The following is a 21,348-nucleotide window of genomic DNA, read 5'->3' on the forward strand; positions in this document are numbered from 1 at the left end:
CTGTGCCACGCCCCCGCCGCTGAAGACCGCCCACATGTGCTGCAAGCGAAACACTTTGCGGGCAACGGTTATAATTAATTTACTGCCACTTACAATTGTTAATTAAGCCGCCGTCGCGTTTCTGATATGCTGTATGTATAGACCAAGGACACTGCGAGAAAATAGGGTATAACAAATCCCTCAAAAATTGTATAAATATTAATAATGTGTGTTAAGTGTTAATACTTATAGCAGATAGTATTTTTGGATTTAGCATTGAAACTAGTAAAAAAAAGTAAGCAGACCATTTATTTTTGCAGTACCCTTTCTGTTTGTCCGCCTTTCTATTTGCACACGCTTATTGCCCGCCCCCATAAAAAGAGAAAGTGGAAGAAAGTGGCTAGTGGAAAGAAAGGGGGGGTGGTGGTGTTGAATCTGCGAAGGGATAATGAAAGGTTGCTTCGTTATTAACTGACAGATTGATTTACAATGAGGCTGGGGGTCAGGGTAATAGATGGATAGTGAAACTCCGTCTGCAGACGATAATTACACACGATGAGCGGTGATTCGGGCGGAAAATTCAGCTGGGGAAAATGCTGCTGACGGGGATGAGCAATGGGCGATAAAAACAAAAACCAAAAACCAAAAAACATGACTGATTGTGAGCGAGTGTAATGGGAGATTTGACTGGTAATTTAATCGGCTAATTGGCGCTTCTGCTCGGCAGCTAATTGCGAACTTTCAAGGACTCATAAACAGCTAATACGTAAAGGGACGATGGGACGATACAAAAAAAAAGAAGAGATAACGAAACGCATATGTGATAAGATTAAAGTATATTTATAGTCAGCATAGATGCTGCGATAACAAAGAAGAAATTTATCGATTAAATTTAATATTTGATATCTGATTGCATTGGAAAATGACAAATATGGCTGGCAATTTTTGTATTAACAACGTCTATTTATGAAAATCTACTGATGGCTCAGAAGCAAAATCGAAATAAAGCACTCCCCATTCTGTTTGTGCAGGATGTGAAATTAAATTAAAAAAATTTTTCTTTCCATATCCGGCACACTTTGCGTACAGCCATTCCGGCATTCGCAAGGGCAGGTGACAGGTTGATCGATGAGTTCTGCCAGAGACTTATACCCAAATCCTTCGTGCCGGAAAAGGAGTGTCTTTCAATGCAACTTTGATGCATCGGAGGAATATGCAAGTGTGTATGAATTTGGAAATGTCACTGGGCTTTCCCTCTTATTTCCTCGCATATTTCCTTTCGCATTTTCCGGCAGTGCGACAGAGTGTCGCAGATGCAAATATATAAGCTGTCAATTATATTTCGCACGCTCGCAATGGCACTCGTAAAATCAATAATTGATGGCCATGTGACAATCAGACAAAGAGTAATGCATATTGATAGTTCTGGCCAATTTGCAATTGATTAGCAATCAAAGTAATTGTGGCAAGTGCAAGGCAAATTGCAGCAAATTCTGTGTGGCAAGAAACTCTCCTGTGTTTGGTTGTTTTTTCTTCTGCTCTTGCAACAGTTTCGTTTGCCAATTTGCTGGCAGGACACACACCGCACAGCACGAAGGACGACTATTTGATAAATGAACTCGATATTTTGTGCCGGGCCGAGTTGGGCAATAAAATTTTCTGCCAAATATTGCAATTGTTGCAGTGGATGGGTGGCGCTGCTCGTCCTTTGGTCCTTGCCTGTTCTCACATTGCGCATACGCCATGTGGCAGCTGCACTCAATTTCGTTGGGGACCGGACCTACTTACCTCTTGATGGCCATTTATCAGACTGACGCTCCACTTGCCACCCACTTTTGCCCACAAAAAAAAAAGAAGCAGCCACTGGCAGTTTGGTCAAGTGACGCACATTCTACTGGCCTGGGCCCATAATTCAATTGTTTTTACTTGGCTGCGGCCTTCGATCGGCTCAGTTTCTCATCGGCGGCGGAGTTCACAGCATTCAGCATTTTTCACCCCTTCATCGCCAGCCAGCCAATTGGCAATTGATTTTCATGGCGAACGTTAAGCGAAGCGACAGTTTGAATTATGCTTTGATGCATAATCGATGCCACATCTGACAGTCGAGCGATGTGCATATGATTGAATATGATTCTTGTGTTGGCCAAATTTAAGCTAGTTCGTTTCGCTTTGAAGTCACTCAATTCATGCACGAAATGTGCTTCATATTTAATGTGCTGGCTTGGCTATTGCAATTTATCATAAATTGGCCACATTTTTACGTAACAATGCTTTAATGTTTATTTTTTTTTTAATAAAATATATAATATGTTAAACAATTTCCACTTCAATGCATTTCAGAATGCTCAACAAGCACACACTTCTAAATGATTCACACCTAAGATAGTTGTGATGCCAGTTAACTTGCTAGCAAATTCCAAAATGTCAAGGGCTAAATTCAATTGGCAAAACAAACCGAGCATATTATAAATCAATGCCCCCGACTTTCACTTTCACGGTCTGCCATTAATTATGTAACTATGTGGGGGGGGATAATTTCACGCCTGGCAGTAGGCAATAAAATATGAGTACTGCCCACCATTCTTGATAGAATATAAAAAGTGAAAAAAAGGGCAGAAAAAAGGCACAAATGCGGCTGTTGATTATGGCCGCATTATGTGTACAAGCTGTCGTATTAAATGTTCCTTTTTTCCTTCATGTTTTTTTTTTCATTTTCTTTTGTCCTTAGGTTCTCCTAGTGTCCTTTGTCCCTGGTCCTTTGGCCCCTTTTTGCCGCTGCGCTGCTTAGCCTAATGACCCCCGCTGCGTTGTCTAATTAATTAATGGATTGTAATTAATTATTTAACACAATGCTCCCCGAGTCGTGCCGTACGTGTTCTGCAAGTCCCATTTTTATGGGAAGTTCTTCTATCAGGACGCCCATTCAATATGCATGTTAAACGCACAACAAATGACAAATTTTGCCCACAATGCGACACGTCAACGATCCATGGAGCACAAAATGTGTGGGCGGTGTTTTCGAGAAATGAGGAGGAGGGGCAATGTCAAGAAACAGATTAGGAGGATGCAAATAAAGAGTGGGAGATTTATGAGTAGAGTGTCGCCCTTTTCCCCTGGTAGCTTCTATACACATTTATTCGCAGATATATACACAGATATATATATATTCTCCCTGGAATTACTAAGCGCGAAATAATTAACTGAAAAGGAGCAACCAGCAGTGAATTACACTTTTCCACTTCGCTATCTGTAATCGCCGAGCATTAATGATTGTTCCTTTTTCAATTACTTATTTTGTCGCCCATTTCTTGTATGTAACTCAACATTGAAAAATGTTAATAAGTAAGTTGAGAATCTACGAGCATAGTTAATTATTTCCAAGCGCTTTTGAACTTTGCTCTCCTTTGTAAAACATATTAATTACTTAGTATGCATTGTTTTGATTCAATCGATTTAATATAAACATTTGTTTATATTATTGCTATTTTTAACGATCGAATAGAGAGAATGTCCATCTGATTGGCGCCTATGCACGTATTGATTTTCCACTAATGGTGATCAATATGTTTGCTTTTCCTGCCAGCAAACACTTGAATACGTATGGGAAATAAATCAGAGCGCACGCATGATACATGAGTGGGATATACACTCGCATAACTGTGGCTTAAAGGCCATGTTGCTCGGTTAAGGCCGAAGACAAGTTTCAATTAGGGGCTCTCACTGAAATACACACACACAGACAGCCACACACACACACACGTGAAAATGGGAGACTGTGGGAAATTGGGAGGGAAAACCATGAAATTGGCAATCGTAGTTGGCTGCTGATTCGTTTCCTTTTTACCCTCGTTTCAGACGTTCATATTTCCTACTCCTTCTCCTCCTTCTCCTTCATCATCACCAGCTGCTGTTTGTCCATCAATTTGGATCACCTGTCTTACGGGTGTGCATGTGTGCACATTTGAGAGTGCCGTATGTGTGTGTGTGTGCGTTGCCCGAAATTCAATGCAATTGAGATGTTTTTTCTGCTCTTCTCAAACTGATTTTGTCAAAGTTTTGGTAGTTATTTCCTACTATTTGCACTAATTATTTGTATATAATTTATTAGTTTTAGTACACAAAATGGAGTTTCATTTGAAAGTACTTTAAACATATTGCTTTCTTTTGCATTCCACAAATTTGCTTAACTACTTGTATGCATTATTTTGGTGGTCTTCATTGGAGTAGGGTATTTAATGATTCGACTACTTGCCGACACTCCCATCCGCCGGCTATTCGAACCACAAACGGTTTTAATGGTCCAACCGCAGCCGAAATGGGTTTGCAGGCAGCAGTGAATTGGCAATGGATTGTCGCATGCATCGTGTCGTATGCGTAATGCGCCTCGGAATTCCACGCAACACGCAACTGCAAATGCAATGCAACTGCAAATAGAGCGGACTACTCATGGCGCAATCATAACTGCTAATGCAACACGATAGCAACCACGGGGAGTGTGATTAGAGCAGGGGGTTGGGGGTCTATAAATAAATACCACAAATATACTACACAGCCACCAAAATGGTTGGGCCAAATGTGGCCTATAAATAGCCAAACGGCTAAGGGTTTTATGCAGACCAATGCCATTTCGAAACCAAACTCTCCACTTTGTTGATAATTACCATGACAATGATGATGATGAATGATGACGATAACGATGACGATGTCGATGATAATGATGATGATGATGACAATTACAACCGTGATGATGGCGAATCATCGGATTGAACGACATTAGCTTGGCCAACAAACAAATAAACAACAAATTGACCAAGCCGGCAGCACCAACATCAGATATTAATTACACGTCAACGGAGGTCAATTAAAAATTTGTGGCCGATTAAATGGGTGACACGGGGCGAGTTCACGACATGGCATGGCATGTATAAGTATATGGGTATGGGTATATGTATATGCAAGGACGAAGCAGGGGAGGACAGGACGAGATGCCTGGTTAAAAGGTCGACGGGCCATGGGGAGCATTGTAGGCGATTTATCGGGTAATTGGGGACAGGTCAAGCTCGAATGTGTTCTAAATGGAAAATGGGCGGGACACTAGATGGGTCGCTTCACATTAAACAAGGCGCTCGCTCATAACATGCAATTGGCCCGATAAATGATAACCAGAGCGCATCAAAATTGTATTAACGAGGCAAAAATAAAAAGAAATTATATGGACAAGCTAAAAGTTCAAATTAAAACCGGAATTTCGGATTGCATACATTTTTAGGATTGGTAAGTTTGATGTTTGTATATCTAATAGATAGATATGTATCCTTGAAGTCTGAATAAGAAGTTAAATCGAACCCTCATTTAACTAAAAATCTAGCATCTGTTTTTTTTACTCCTAACCAACATACATTTTATGCTCGAAATATTTGTGTTTCACATTCAATCGATCGAGTTTGAACTGCGCAGTGTCAATCGCATCCTTCGGATTCCTGTTGACTTTTTCCAGGATGTTTTGCATGCCTCGGTCGTTGGTTTTCTTTGTAAATATTCAATTGACATGTGTAAATTGCTCTTACCCGGCTAATACATTTTATATGTGTGTATCGTTATTTACTTTTCGGCTCGGGCACACATACACACACAAGCCTAAGGAGTCGAGGAATCTGAATCCAAAATTGGGGCGCTATTGAGGTGCTTTCGAGTACTTTGCTCCTCTTCGACCCCAAAGAGAGTCCATCAAGTTAATGATGAAGTGCATTATAACTGATTAAATTTGCACGGTGGTTGCCGAGGTACTCACATGTACACATACTGTCTACTATACACACACGCATATATATATTTATATACACACACACAAACACTCCCTTTGCCCTTGTGTGTGTTTTAAACATTTAGTGAGATTAAACGCTTTGTGCTGATTAAATGAGTTTATATGGATCGTTCAGTCGGCCAGCTTCTGCAGTTTCCGTCCCGTTTTTCCAACCAACACAAACACGCACGCACACACACACACACACACTGAAACGTTTGACATTTTCCGGTTAGCCTCAGATTTTTCCCCATCTCCCCGCTATCTTTGTTGTAAATTAATAGCTTGGCGAAAATGAAGTGGCGCTTGGCTTTCAATTTAAATCACTCGCAGCTCAAAAAACCATGTCAAGCTTTGTCCTTAAAAGTTTATTCAGTATTAATATACAATGAAATAGTAAATTAACATATTTAAACTTGCCCCTAAAAATTCTCTTCGTTATTTATCAGGGAGAATTTAGTTATGAAACATATTTACTTCAAGCCTCTTTAATCTTTTTTCCATATAGGTAAAATTTGAAATTCTACGTTTTTGTAAATTGCTTTTGATACCGTTGTGCGCCTTCGCAGAATTAGAAAATTTTAACTTCTAAGAATTTTCTCAAATCGAATTTAATGCAAATAAACGTGTTAGAAGTCCCCAAACGGGAACGGGGACTTTAAGATGGAGGACGTGGAATGTGGGGACCCAATTTAATTGCTTTAACTGTCAGTAAATTAATTATTGACGCTCTGCTGGGAAGTCGGTTGTGCAGTCAAGTTTTGACAGCTGTCAAAATTGCGTGTTGCGCCATCCTCGGGGGAAAAACAATTGTTTTATTAAATACTTTTCATTTTTTTTGCCTGTTCTGCGTTTGCCAAATCCCAAAATTGTTGGGAATTCACAAAGCTCGACGTCGCCAGAGTAAAGACAAAAAAATTAGCGCAAATTTGTCACCATTACAACGGTTGAGGCAAAGGAATATATATGTTGGCATCTGCCATATGTACTGGCATATATGTACATATATCCTTTTGTGTCTGGTTGTGTCGTCCCGTTTCGTTTCTCGGTCCGATCATCAAAGTCAATTTCCTTGTTGATTTTTGCTTATTTGCGCATCTAAATGGATTTTTATCACAATGTTTTGCAATGTCCTTCCGGCAGCAATCAATACACATGGGGGGCGTGGCCCGGCCCTAATTTCGCCTGATTTTCGTTTGCGCATTATTATTATTACTTTTCCTGTTCGGCCTATCCGTAATTTGTATGTGCAAATGGGCAGATGATTGGTAAATCCTTCGTCAGCAGTTAATAAAAACAAACTGGAGGTGTCGTTGGTTTGGGCTGCCAAAGCATCTCGGCCAGGATGAAGAGTCAAGTGGCTGGCATATTCTTCGTTTTTCGTCACCCGAAGTGCTGGCACTATTTTGCTCATCTCACGTCAACAGGGCTTACTTATCATTCTCTTTTTGGGCCAATAAGGAAGTGTTCTCCATGTGGGAAGAGGGATTAACCCTCAGTACTTTTTGGGAAGTGAAATGTTTAATGGATCCAATTGTCTAAATTTGGTTTCAAAAATTAAGATTCTTTACTATTTATATCATATATTAAAGGTTTCATGTAAATATTTTGCCCATGTTAAATTTCTTAATTTCCTATACTTGGAAACTCATCTCTAACTTAGCGATGGCCCGCCTGGCAGCATATGTTATCGATAACTTCGATGTGCTAACAATCATCTGCGTATTGTTGCCTCCTTTCACCTTTGGCACTTTCTCCCACCTGCCCGTGTGTGTGTGCGTGTGTGCTTCTGTTTGCGTATGCACGGTAATTGGCAACGTATTGACTTGCCCTCGGGCTGTCGAAAAGGGGGCGTTAGGGGGTCATAGGGCGTGGCAGAGCAGCAGTAAATTAAAAAAAAAAAAACTACATAAGCCACACAACGAACTCTTGAATTTCGTTTGGTTTACATTTCTTTCCCTGCCTTTTCCGATTTTCCGCGCTTCTGGTGCAGAAATTGGAAAAAAAAGATTGAAAATACAATGCCCAGGAAACACATGCACACACACACACACACACGTGGAAAATGCCAGTGGCTTAAAAAACTGAAAAAAATGTAATTTGACTTCTCATCGTTTGGCGTTATTGCAATTGAATTCTTTCGCCCGTTTTGCCTTGCAAATGAATAAAAACGGAATAAAAACCAAGCTGGTTAATTAATGAAAGTTGAAACTCAAATTAAAATTTAGATCAAGTTAATTAAGAAAAAATAATAATGGAAAGTATAATATTTTTATTATAAGCTACAGTTCTTTTAAACAGTTTCTAGCATTATTTAGCTATTGATTAAAATCTAAGTACCATAAATATAACTTCCTACGACATTTCTTTGAATCGGTTCATTTATGTATCCAAATTAATCCCGTTGAGCCCTTTGGTTGCTCAACATTCCTCAAGTTTCCCCCTTGGTTTCCTCCTTGGCTTTTTTGCTCAAAGTCTGAATAATTGGCAAGGACTTTGTTGAGCGAGACATCCAATCCAGCAGCAGCTGTGAACTTTGGAAATGGGTTGGGGGCGGACAGAGGGGTGCTTTGTATTTACCCAGAGCTTTTAATTAATATTCTAAAACGATTTTATTGGCTGTGTTTTTGGCGGAAGAGCAAAGAGACGAGGAAGCCCGCGGAATTTGAATTCTAAGCCGAGCACCTGAAGTCGAGACCACAAACAATTTTTACCGTTGACATCTTCAAAGTGTCTAACTGGATATTTTTTCGGTGGGGGGGATTTTTATATATGTATATATATATATTTTTTTTGATTTTCCATCCAGCTGGCTGAGCAAAAAACGAAAAGGAAATGGGGAAAAAAAGGAAAAGCAAACTGGCAATTGGCAGATGCTGCGAAAAGTTTTGAAGGCTGGGTGGAAATATGTTAATTTCCACCCCGGCCAATCCATTTTATGCTCTCTTTTTACCGATTCATAATCCTTTTTGATTGATATCAATGGGAGATATTGTGTCAGCGTATTTTTTTCTTCCCATTTTTCGATTATTTTTTTTTTTTTTTTTTTTTTTTTTTGAATTTTGGTGAGGAGTCAAGAGGTTGTGGATTCTGCAGATAAATAAATATAAGTGGCTGGGTGTTTTTAATTATTTATTTACCTAGGCAACGGAAGCGAATTTCAACTTTCATTGTGGCTTTGCCTTATTGCCTTCGCTTGTTTTTGATTCCCCCCACCTTTCGTACCTATTTTTTATTCTATTTTCCCTGTCTCTGTTCTTTTTTACTTGTTGTGTTTTGAATTCCATTTCATTTGGAAGTGTGGGGCAGCCACTGGTTGCCAGGACATCGCCGGAATGGTAATTAAAATGTGTGGCTGAAATGCTTGGAAAAAAAACGAAAAAAAGAAAAAGTGTCCCCTGCTGAAAGCTCGAAAATTCCACGCTGATAAATGGAATGCTTTGAGCCACTTCCAAGTGGACTGATCTCATGACAGAGAACTGGAGTGCAGGCAAAGTTTGCATTTATCTACTGGATTCTGTGGAATGGCATTCACTTGAATTTATTGCCGTGCGGCGCAGGGCAAAGCTGGTATTTTCTTAAATTCCCGATTTATTGCTAGATATTAGCTCGCAAAGCTGGAGTTTAAATCAAAAATGAAATGCAACCAATTACTACTTTATAAAATAAAATTTAATTACTCATAAATAGGCACCATATGGTATAACATATTAAGCTTTGATTTTAGTGTTGTATACCATGTATTTATGTTTATTATGTAGGTAACTGAATATATAATAACTAAACTAAATGTGAATTCAAAATAGGTTTCTATGTGATTCCTATATATTTTCAAAATATGTTTTTAGTTCCAGCTGCATCGCAGCTTCTTTAAAGATCCTTATTGTTTACTTTAAGCCAAAAGCGAGAAAACCTTCTCTGCTGCTTCATATGACCAACGAATATGTATCTGAATTTGTATCTCCCATCTGAACGTGACTACATGTCAAATGTTTTAGTCCAAACATTCACACTCGCACACACACCGACGTGCATATATAGTTGCATTAAATTGGTATAAAATAAACAACACGTATAAATTACAACAGCAACAACAATACGTCATGTGTGTTTCTGAATAAAACAAAAACCCAAGAAAATAACGAACGAGCGAACGAAAAAAAAGCGAAACGATAATAAATAAAATTTGTTGTATGAGCCATGAGAAATGTGGCAGGTAAGAGAAAGGGACGGAACGAGCCACACTCCACATGACACGGCAATAAAAGAAAAAGAGACGGGCTGAGGGGTCGCAAACGAAAGAGAGGGGACGAGGTGCGTGCATAACATAAATACTCACTTTACGCATATTACACGGCAGAAATATTAAAAATAACTCACATTTCGGGTATGAATACACCCGTGAGTAAACTTCGGCGTTCAAATCGAACGATTGCAAAGGATTCTCAATGGAATTAGCGACAAAAGTTCGTAATAATCGAAATACTCTATTTCTAAGACTCATTCATTACATTTCCAAAGATTTCTACATGAAATACTATCTGTGCCGTTTTCATTAAATACTACGCTTTTGGTGAACAGAGAGCATTGTTTAACATACAAGGTGATATTTTCTGACAGAATGGCAGCTGACATTATTCAGATTAAAATATAATGCATACATTTGGTAGAAATCTGCAGGTGCCAGAATTAATTCCCTTTGTGGAATGCCAGCTGGAAAACTGACATAATTATTTATCTAGACAGTTTCGTTCGACGCACATCCTGCAAGTGCAATTGTTGGCTCAAGAATAATGTCCTTGTGCGTATTTGGCTACGTATCTGTTCGTGACTCTTCCCCTTCCTTCGACTCCTTTTGTTCGTCGCTCTCCTGACGGCGTTGGCGTTATCTTTTTCGCCTTTGGGCCCTTGAATAAACCCCTTTCCCGAGGAAAAAGTTGGAAAGTTTGCTCATTTTTCAGGAATAATTCAAGTTAAATGCCTGTTTATCAACAGTCAAACAATGAAATTTTTTTGTGGGGGCTTCCTCGCATTTTTCCACCCCAAAGAAGTTGATTTTTGTTCGGCAAGTTTAGAGCTTTTTAAGCATTTCGCGTTAACACCTGCACACACACTCACTCACACACCCACACACACACACACTCGTACACTTGGAATAAAAAAATGTGATATGCGTGTGTGTGCTCTAGTTTTCCGTTCTTTTCTCGCCTTCTTGCGGTCGCCGTTTTTGCTTTTTGTCGCAGCCGCCAAAATTCCCACGTTTGCCCTCTTAAGTATGCAACACTTTATTGCTCATTAAAATGATTGCTTAAACATGAGTACGCACACAAAGCAGAAGGATATGCCTGCGCTTGTGTGGGTGTATATCAAAATTTGTCACGCCCACACAGAAGTAGGTCGAAAAAAAAAAAAAATCTATATCCGAATAAACTTGCCACGGTGATTTCAAATTTTGACATATTCCATAAAACATTGATTTGCATTTTGAAAATCAATTTCATTATAGGGTAACAATATAAGTTTCATATTTAGTTGGAATTATATGGAAACAAGACCTCGAGCAATTTTCGAATCAAAAACGCACTGATTGAGTTTGCAATAAATATACCCGATAAGCATTCAATTGTTTCAATTGCCTTTCAATCCCAAACGGATTAGTCTTATTGGATCTACTCAGGGGAAAGCTCAAATCGAATTGTGCCATGATTGATGGCATTTAAAGTCAATCGACTTGGCTGTAGCATGTATATCCATTGCTCTATTATGATATTGTATGTCATCAGTTGCCTGATTTAGCATGTACCCAACATGCCCAATAATCTCCGCCGTCAGTTCAGTCAAGCTGTCAATATTGCCAATATTCGTCATCGCACTTTTCCAGGATGCGTTTGGCGTTTGTAGGGACGCAATGGAGATGGGAAAAAACGAGGCGGCTAATGCGCTTAATAGACAAGTCAAACGGAACTCAAGCACAATTGGATACTAACTTATTCAACTGTGCTCATTTCGTATATGCATATTGAAGATTTTAAAACCTTAAGTCTTCAGCAGTCTGCAGTTTGTAAAGCTTATCATGAAATTGTTAATAGTTTATTTAGTTGTACTTTAAGAGCAGCCATCAGCAACAGAATGTAACTCGAAGAAAATGGAAAACTAGAACATGTATTGCATCCACAACAGCTTTCAGACATATTTTGAAAAACTTTCGCAACTTTGCCAGTTTCATGCACAAAAGTTGTCTCCTTGCATGCACTTTAATTTGCAATAACTACACCTTTCCTGTTCCGCCCCTGGATTTCCAGAGCCCCTCTCCCCTCCACTATGACAACTTTGTGTACCGCCTTTGCCACTTGACGATAAGCGAGTTATTATAATTAATGAGACAAGAAAAACTTTCGGGTACCGCAAAATTTTGCTCTAGTCTGGCGCAGAAATTGCAATTAGGCGACGACCTCGCCTCATTAGCATGGCGGATATACGTGTATATAAAGAAAATACAGTGACACGTGCTGCGGATTGAAATAGAAATAGATTTAATTTTGGGCAAATATTATCCACTTGTCGAAACTCGAGAACAGTCCGAATTTCACTGGCATCGCTGAAATGGAAAACCTTCGGCATTCAAAAACTGCCATTTCGAAATGTCAAGTGCAGCCAGATGACGATGGGAATGCAAACGATGATGATCCCAATGATAATGATGCAGTCCATCGTCCATCAACTGACAGGACATCATTCGCCCATTTGGCCGAATTTTGATTTGATTTCCAACTCCTGAGTCCCGCTCATCTGCAGGACATCATCTTCGTGCTAGTCGTGTCCTTGGCTAGTCAATCGTTTTGATTTGACAAACACTTTATCACTGAATGTTCGTTTGTGGCAATTTATTCCTTATATACCAGTTTATCTACACACCGATATGGGTGCACTGAACAAAATCGAGCGCAGTAGTTTCTGTTATATTTAGGAAAAAGGTATACAAAAATTATAAATCTATAAAAGAATTAAGTTTATATTAATTTGTATTTTCATATGTTGCTTAAGTTTTCGATTCCAAACCTATGCAGCCTGAAAGTTTTTCACCCAGTGCACTCGTATCTTGCTTTTCCTTCTTCTGCACGCAGAATCTGTCGCTTTTCCTTGGCTTTGTGGCTTCGACTGTGGCCCAGCTCTTGTTAAGTGAAACAATTGAATTGTTAACTGAACAATAAAGTATTTTATTATTATTAGATTTTTGCTGCCAGACCGCCAACAAGCAATCCCATTGCCATTTGCCTTTTGTCACATCTCTCTCTAGCTTTGTCCCTGGCATTTTCTGATTTCACCGACTTTTTTCCAGACTCCCAGACTTTCCCGTTCCATTGGACTGCCCCTTATCCAAGGTCTTAAGTGCCTTTTGAGTCTGATAGGGCTGATACGGCTCATGGCCATTTGGGGTTTTTTTTTTCGGCGAATGTCTCGAGTAGATTTCCGACATATTTCCCGACTCCTGTTATATGTCATTTGTATTATGTTCGGCGCTTTTCATTCCACCGCCCCCGTTTTCCTGCCCTTTCGACTCACACTTTCTGGCCGGCCTTTCTTCCTGGTTCCCCTTTGTTGCCTCTTGATTCAGTATTGCCAAAGCCATTTAGGTTTTTGAATTTATGACCATTTTGCGTTTTGTGGCTCCTTCTCAAATGCTCGGGCAATTTATGATTCCTGGCCTTTTGGCACACCCTCTACTCAGTGTCTCGATGCTTTTGATTTACGATCCGCAAATATAGGAGGCCGAATGCCCGAAACAGACAAGGTGGCCAAAATGCCAGCCAATCCAGGCATCCAAAAATCAAAGTCAAGCCATTTATCTTATCGTGACAGTGTTGGGCACGCATTGAGGGTAATAAATAGTGTTGCAAAGGACAAACAACATAAATGGACAAATAATGTTATCCAATAGATCGAGCTAATAATCTCCGTGTTGAAATAGGCAAAGGCATATGAAACTCCTAGTCAGTGTTGTAAAGTCAAATATATAACCACTAGACATAAAACGTCAAGTGCAAAGAAAGAGATCAAAGATATTTCTTAGGAAAAACGCACGCTTCTTGTTGCCGGCTCAAAAGATTAAAGGAGCATTTGCTGTTAAATATTTTGTAAGGATTGGGTGGAAAAATCCTAGCAACCAATTGAACGGAAGGCAATCCACAGGCGACCACGATGTGGGGCAAACATTGCGGCGTCCCGGCTCCAATTAAATTGAAATATTTAAGATGCGACAGTGTGGAAAATGTCAGAAGGCTCCAACACTCGCAGACACACACACACATTCGATGGGGAAAGCCTGCTTATAAGTATGCTAAGTGAACTGCAAGGACGAATGGCAAACAGAAGAAACTCGACGAAAATATCAAGGAAGCAGCAGCACAAAAAGCCAAGGAGAACGTGGTGTCGATACAAAGACAACTTGTAATGCCATTCAAGAAAGTTGTGATAGTTTTTGTGCCCGGGAAAATTTGTTGTATGATATAAGTGAGCTCCTAGCTTTTCATGTTTCTCTAAAGATAACATTTACCTTGCTCCTCATACTCTTTTATCTTTTAAAATCATTTTGAAATTTAAATTTGGAAAATGTTCAAGGGTTTCCCCAATTTCTGTATTTCAGTGCAGTCGCAGATCAGTTTTTTTTTTGATTATATTTCTGTATTGTCCTTTGAAGGATGCACGCTGTGCGTAAAGTGCGTATTGCCGTTAAAATCAACAGGCGTTGAAGCAATCAAGTCGCTGTGGAAAGTACGGAAACTCAGTCGAAGTGGCCACGATCTGTGTCCTTGCAAAAAGATTTCTCGTTTCACTCTCTTACTTACGCTTTATTAATGCCCATCCATATTTTATGTTTAGTGCCGAAAAACCAATCAAATACTAATCCACCTGCAGTCATAAGATATTCATTTACGTTTTACACTGCATTTGTCTGCTCTGATTCCCTGCATTTGAATCTATGCTGGAAAATGTGCAAAATGTGGAAATGGCGAATGGATAAGCTGCCATTGAATTAAATATTTCACATCGCCAGCCAGCCGGCCGCTTTTCACCCGCACACTTTTCCGGATGGAAAAGCCAATGCCCCACACCTAAAACGCACCCGTGGCATTTGTGCAGTGTTTTGAAATCATTTTTCCATTCCATTGTAGTTGGATTTAAATTTGTCCATTTGATTCCAACCCATTGTTGCATTTGCTCATGCCTCATTTGAGGCGATTACACACAACACAAAAAAAGGGTGGGGATGAAGAGAGTGGAGAAAGCGCAAAGCGGACCGGAAGCGGAGGTGGGTGAAAGTGCTGGGCTGGCACAGGCCAAAGCACTTGACCATCAGACCATCAATTACATTGGTCAAATGGGTTGTCGCCCAACTCTCGGAATGTTGTAGTAAAATTTTAAAGGTAACTAAGCTACGTTTTAATATTTATGTTGGAGTTATTCATAAGTTATCCATCATATTTATATTTATGAAGGTTTCCACTAGATGTTTCAGCTACCTGTAGCTAGGAAATATTATACATATTTTACACACATATCGAATCGATCTACTCACATAGCCAGTTCATGCGCTCCGTGTACTCGACCTTGCGCTTGAGGTCCTTGACCAGGGCGCGAAAGTCATCGTCGTTGAAGTGGCACTGGATGATCGTGTTGTTCAGCTGCAGGATGCTGTACTCGTTGTTCCCGTTATTTCCGTTATTGCCGTTATTACCGTTATTCGATGCAACGATAGCATCTCGGGCACCGTTCAATGCATTCGTCTCGATATCTGTGGCACTGGCACGCATTTTTATACTGCCACCAATGCCACCGCCAACCGTTGAACTTAGTGCGGTTGCCGCTGTGGCAGCGGCATCACCATCCACATTGCTGCAGGATTTGCTGAGGATAATGGTGGCACGATTAGCTATCGAATTGGCGGCCAACAGGTGCTCACCGGCGGCGCCGCAACTGCCGCGATGGAAGGGCAGCGCCTTGCCGCAATTGTTGTTCTTCAGCGTGATGCAGTGCAGCTGATTCTGGAGGGCGGCCTGGACCGCTGAGCAATCGCTGGCCCGGCGGCGGCGCGGATTATCGCTGCCATCGGGCAGGGAGGTGGGTTGCAAGTGGATGTTGGTGGTGCCCGAGGTCGCCGGTTGTTCCACTGATGGCGTTGCTGTTGCTGCCGCTGTGGCCGCAGGATTCGACATGTTGTTGTTGTTCTGTATGCTGTTGCAATTGTTATTGTTGTTATTATTGTTGGTGATCCTTTGCTGCTGCTGCTGCTGGTGCTGCTGATGATGATGATGTCGGATCACCGTTAGGTTGCTGCGATGATCCTGCTCCTCGTAGAACTGAATGAGCAGTTCCTCGAGCAGATTGATGTTGTTGGAGCAAAAGGACTGCGAGGCGGAGGCCGAAACCGAAACGGAACCGGAAACGGTGGCCGTGCCGCTGATGGTGGAACTGCTCGAGGACTTCCGGCGCACGGTGGCCGTTGTGGTGGTGGTCACTGCAATCGCCGGCGGTGGCTCCTCCTCAATGTCTGTTCTCTCTGGCTTTTCACTCGGATGCTCTTGCTCCTCGTCGTTATCCTCGGTATCCCCCTGATTCTGCTCCTGCTCCTCCGGCACCTGATCCTGCTCGTGATGATCGTCCTCCAGCTCACTGCTGCGACTTCTGCTGCTGACTGCCTCTAAACTGATGCTACTGCTGCCGCAGACGCAATCGATGGCCGCCAGGGGACCGGCAATTGCCGCTGTTGCCGCGGCCAAGACAATCGCCCGCTGGTGCTCCTTGCCAGGATCGAAGATCGAGTGTCGCAGCAGGATCTCCTGCAATTGGCGCCTCTGTCGGCGGGCACTGTACGGATTCACCAGCCGGAAGTCGCCGTAGTACTTGGCCAGGCAGCGCACACGCGATGCAATATAGCCGATTTTGAGCAACAATCGCTCGTCCGCCTGCTGCAGCTGCAGTTGCAAATGTTGCTGCTGCTGTTGTTGCTGCTGCTGCTGCTGCTGGAGGTTATTGCTGCTGCGTTGCAGCAAGACCGCATTGCCGCTGCTGCTGCTGCCGCCACTTGGCGAAGTGCCTTCCTGGGCGATCGTCTGGCAATCGATCTCGATATACTCGCACTCCTCGCTATCCTCGCTCTCCACCGGACTGCTGTCCTCGATGTCACTGTTGCTGGCGAGCGTTGCAAGTGTGGCAAGTGTTGCTGTTGTCGCTGCCGCTGCCGCTGTTGTCGCCGTACCGCTGGCTATAACCGTTGTGGTTGTTGTGGTCGCATGGATATCGCTATCGGTGATGGTGGTCGTTATAATCGTCAGAGTCTCGAGTGTTTCCTCGTCGCTGCTGCTGGTTGTTGCAGCTGCTGCTGCTGCTGCTGCAGTTTCTGCTGCAGTTGCTGCTGTAGATGTTGCTGCTGCTGCACTGCTGCTGCCGCGTCGACTGCTACTGCTGCTGCAGCCGCTGTCTTGGTACATTTATAAGCAACCCTCGCTAACCGGTTTCTTCGACTCTGTGTTTCCTTTTTCGGCTGCTGCTGCTCTTGATTTTTCCAGCGTTTTCCCGGCTTTTCCCGACTTTTCTTCTCTGCCCTCGGCTGTCTTAATTGTTACGGCCAGCGATTACTTTTATATTTCTTCCCTATCCGTATTTGATTTGCTGCATAAATTAATTTTCACTTAAAGAACGGGGGTTTTGCGTGAACTTTTTTTTTTTTTTTGTAACGTATTTTTTACGAGGCTGGCGCCGTTTTTATGACCATTGCTTCCCTTTGTTACTTGCAATTTGTTTTTTGATGTTTATGCCACGCCAGCAAAGTTATGCAAATTTCCGCCGCTCCCCCGGCGCCCTAAATATCGCGTATACGTATCGCGCATACGCTCCGTATTCCGGCTGTACTCCTGACTGAAAATCAAATCAATTCAGTGGAAAAGTTGCCGCCACTCGCATTTTTTTTTGGCATGTCAACCGATTCGCCTTTTGCTATTTTTTTTTTTTTAGCTCCTTTAGCCTTTTGCAGCTCGTGTTCTCCGTTGTCATTTGTGTTTTACATTTTATTGTGTTTTAATTTGCATTATTCAGCCGTTTGTCCTGCGCTTCCACTTCCTCTTTCCCTTTTCCTTTCGGGCGTCACTTCCGTTTCCGTTTGTGAGCGCTGGCAAATCTGCAAGGAAAACAATAAGGGTAGGTCTATGAGTCTCCAGCAGGAATTAAGTCAGGGAATATATCTAATGGCCCGGATGGAATGTGTTTCCCATGACATTGCAAAAACTTATCGACATATTTTGCTTAGATTAATTATCGTATATTTCTACACTTTTCTTAAGAAAGATGTGTTTTATTTAGGCAACAAGTAAAAAAGTCAGTTAAAAATAATAAAACATTAATTTAAGTGCTTGATATGCTAAATAATTAATTAATTGGCCATATCATTGCAAATTATGGCCCCAATATGGAATGCTATACCTCGTTCAAACTGTGTTCGAACATGGGAAATTTATTTTTTCGCCATTTTTCGCAAATTTTGATGATGTTACCCCTTACAAAAAATGCAAAAAAATTACCTGAAAATAAATGTTCCTAAATTCTGCAAAAAGTGATAGGGATCGTTATCATTGGTAATTAGCTGCTCAAAACAGTTATTCTTGTAGCTTTATGACCATATTTAGCCAAGATATGATGAAAATTCCAATCGGAAATATTTTTTTTTGCAAAAACATATTTCTTAATTTCACTAATAAAATATTCAGTTTTTTGGCCACAACTTTAAAAGTAAGTGTCTCACCATAGAATATCATAGCTCGTTGAGCTCGTAATTAAATTTGCAATCAAACTGTGTTCAAAAATGCTAACTCAATTTTTTTTGCCATTTTTTGCAAATTTTGATGATGTTACCCCTTACAAAAAATGCAAAAGTTTACCAAAAAATTTATTTTCCTAAATTCTTCAAAAAGTTATGGGGATTGTTAGCTCTGGTTATAAGCTGCTAAAAACAGTTATTCTTTCATCTATATGTCAATTTTTAGAGAAGTTATGACGAAAAATTCCGTTTTTAAAATCACGTTTTTGGCAAAACCCGTTTTTTCGAAATTCGGTCAATAAATAATCCGTTTTTTTGCCACAACTTTAAAAATAATTGTCTGAATTTAGAATGTCATACCTCGATGAGTTCGTAATTAAATTTCCAATCAAACTGTGTCTAAAAATAAGCATTCTATATTTTTGCCATTTATTGCAAATTTTGATGATGTACCCTTACAAAAAATGCGAAAATTGACCCAAAAATTAATTTTTCTAAATTCTTCAAAAACTGATAGGGATCGTTAGCACTGGTAAAAAGCTGCTTAAAAAAGTCATTCCTTTAACTTTGTGACCATTTTTAGCCATCTTATGAACTAATGGTCGAAATATGGAATTCCATGCTTCGTGGAGCTTGGTTTGAAATCCCCAATCGTTTGATATTAAAAATGAACAAAATTATTAATTAGATGTACAAAAAGCGTTTTTATAAAATATAACTTATTGATTACTTTAATCACCATAAATAAATAAATTGGATTCAAATTCGTCCGAATGAATGAAATAAAAAGGCAATAAATACTCTATAAATTATTTGGAACCACAAAAATCCTTCAAAGCTGATTGCTTCAATAAAATTGATTTGTTTCAACGACAAAATAGAATCACAGTTGTGCACTGATTGAATCAAAAGAAAAATGCCAACGTTTTCTCTCTATAATCTGTGGGAATCTGGGATCAAGTATCCGGTACTTTAGACTGGTTTTAATTAATACAAAATCAATCAGGCGAGTTGCCAAGGAAAAACCAAGAGAGAAAATACAAGGACCCACAAATAAACAAATGGATAAATAGGAAAACAGCAGCAGCAGCAACAGCAGCAGTATTGGCCGCATTGGCAGCCGCACAACAATGTAAATATTTTATGAAATATTTTTACTACTTGCTGCTCGGCACTCTTCGTTCTATTTTGTTGTGACAATCGATTGCAGTTTGCAGCCAGTGTGTGTGTGTGTGTCTGTGTGGTGAAAGTGGGTGGTTGGCTGGGTGCTGGCTGTGTGCTGCAAGGTGATTTGGGTGGTCAGTCGACAATCCCAATATGCAGACGTGCTCGACCGCAGAGACAAAGGCGTTGCCCACTGGCGGTCAACCTTGCGACCGATTCGCTGGTCGACGGATGGTTGAATGGGTGTTTGCAGTGGGTGGTGCTGGACAAACAGCGGGCAATTGCACAAAGCAGCGGCAGGCGGTCAGTAGCAGCAGCAGCAGCAGCAGCAGCAGCAACATCAGCAACTGTCGCTAACGTTGACAATGACAGCAAATGTCAAACAGTCTTTTCCACTTGCCGCCCCCTCGAAAATCACCCACTATCTGCCAAACAACCCATACAACCACCCACCGCCCCCTTAAGTGCAGTGCCGCCAACTCGCTCCTTCTGTTCAGTTCATCTGTCAATCAGTTTATCTGTCTCTTTTGTTTGTCCGGCAGCAACTCGTGTGCAACTGCCACAATGCGCCGCCGAGACAAAGGGCTGCAACATGGCAGTGCCGTTGCCGGGACAGAGATGTCCTGGCAAGAAGGCAAGAATTCCAGCAAGTACCCCTCTACCACTCGACAAGGCTTAAAAGGATTGTAAACTGGCCAAGAGTGCGCAACCCCAACCACGGAGCCATGTATATTCAAAACCATTTTGCAAACTTCTTAGAAATGTTTACTTGTAGATAGCACAGAGATTAATCGCAAATAAAGTTATGCAGAGTTCAATAAATTATGAGCTAATGGCATTCTGTTTGATTATTTTATCAAAGTTATTTTAGAAACGAAAATAAAGCAATTTATTTTGAATTAGCTTGGCCAATAAAACAAAATTCACAAATATATTAATGTGTATTTAGAGACAAAGAGATTTATACCTATAATAAAATCTAAACGCTCTTCTTTAAAACTTCAATTAAACTTTATTTTATTGCCCGTGCTGAACATTATAAATTAGTAATTTCTATTTCTTATTGCCACAAGCTTTGGCGTGCTGAATGCTTAATTTTCACTTGTACTTTTACTAGTTTCACACCGCAGCCTTGTTTCCTTTAAAAAAAAAAAAAAACACGATCTGCGACACAAACTCACACATACATAAGTACACCGAAATGGATTTTTCCAAATTCCAAACGCATTGCGAACAGCTAACGTGGCGTATCCGTTCGTGCGTTTCTGGTATGCTGACGATTCCGGCACGACAGGAAGTGGAAATGGGGAAATTGGGGTGGTGTTTGGTGTTGGCTTCTTCCAGTTGGTGGGTGGTTGGGCTGCCCGTTTTCCAGGAGCCCAAGAAAACGTCGTGAACGCTTCAAAAGATTCAACTTTGTTGCATCTAATTATGGGCAATTTGATTAGGGCTCATAAATAAACAAGGTCTCACACCCATATCCATACACTTGGGTGAGAGCCAACTCCTCACCGCCTCACGCAGGTGGCGCAATTGCCGACGCTGTCATGGCTGACAAAACGCAAACGCAAACAAAACCGCGGCGGCCTTG

The 21,348-nt window shown here is 40.9% G+C and overlaps 1 protein-coding gene across 1 annotated transcript in view; it reads right to left on the reverse strand.

Moving 5' to 3' along the window:
• The window catches only part of LOC6618595 (high affinity cGMP-specific 3',5'-cyclic phosphodiesterase 9A), a 107,740-nt gene that overhangs the window by 22,081 nt on the left and 64,311 nt on the right, over window positions 1–21,348 (reverse strand). Inside the window, exon 4 of the mRNA XM_032726597.1 lies at window positions 15,360–17,957. Coding sequence (XP_032582488.1) covers window positions 15,360–17,271 — 1,912 coding nt within the window. The 5' untranslated portion in view covers window positions 17,272–17,957. The remainder of the gene's footprint in view (window positions 1–15,359; window positions 17,958–21,348) is intronic.

The sequence above is a fragment of the Drosophila sechellia genome, chromosome X (assembly GCF_004382195.2).
Source record: "Drosophila sechellia strain sech25 chromosome X, ASM438219v1, whole genome shotgun sequence".
In the NCBI taxonomy this organism is placed as follows: Eukaryota; Metazoa; Arthropoda; class Insecta; order Diptera; family Drosophilidae; genus Drosophila; species Drosophila sechellia.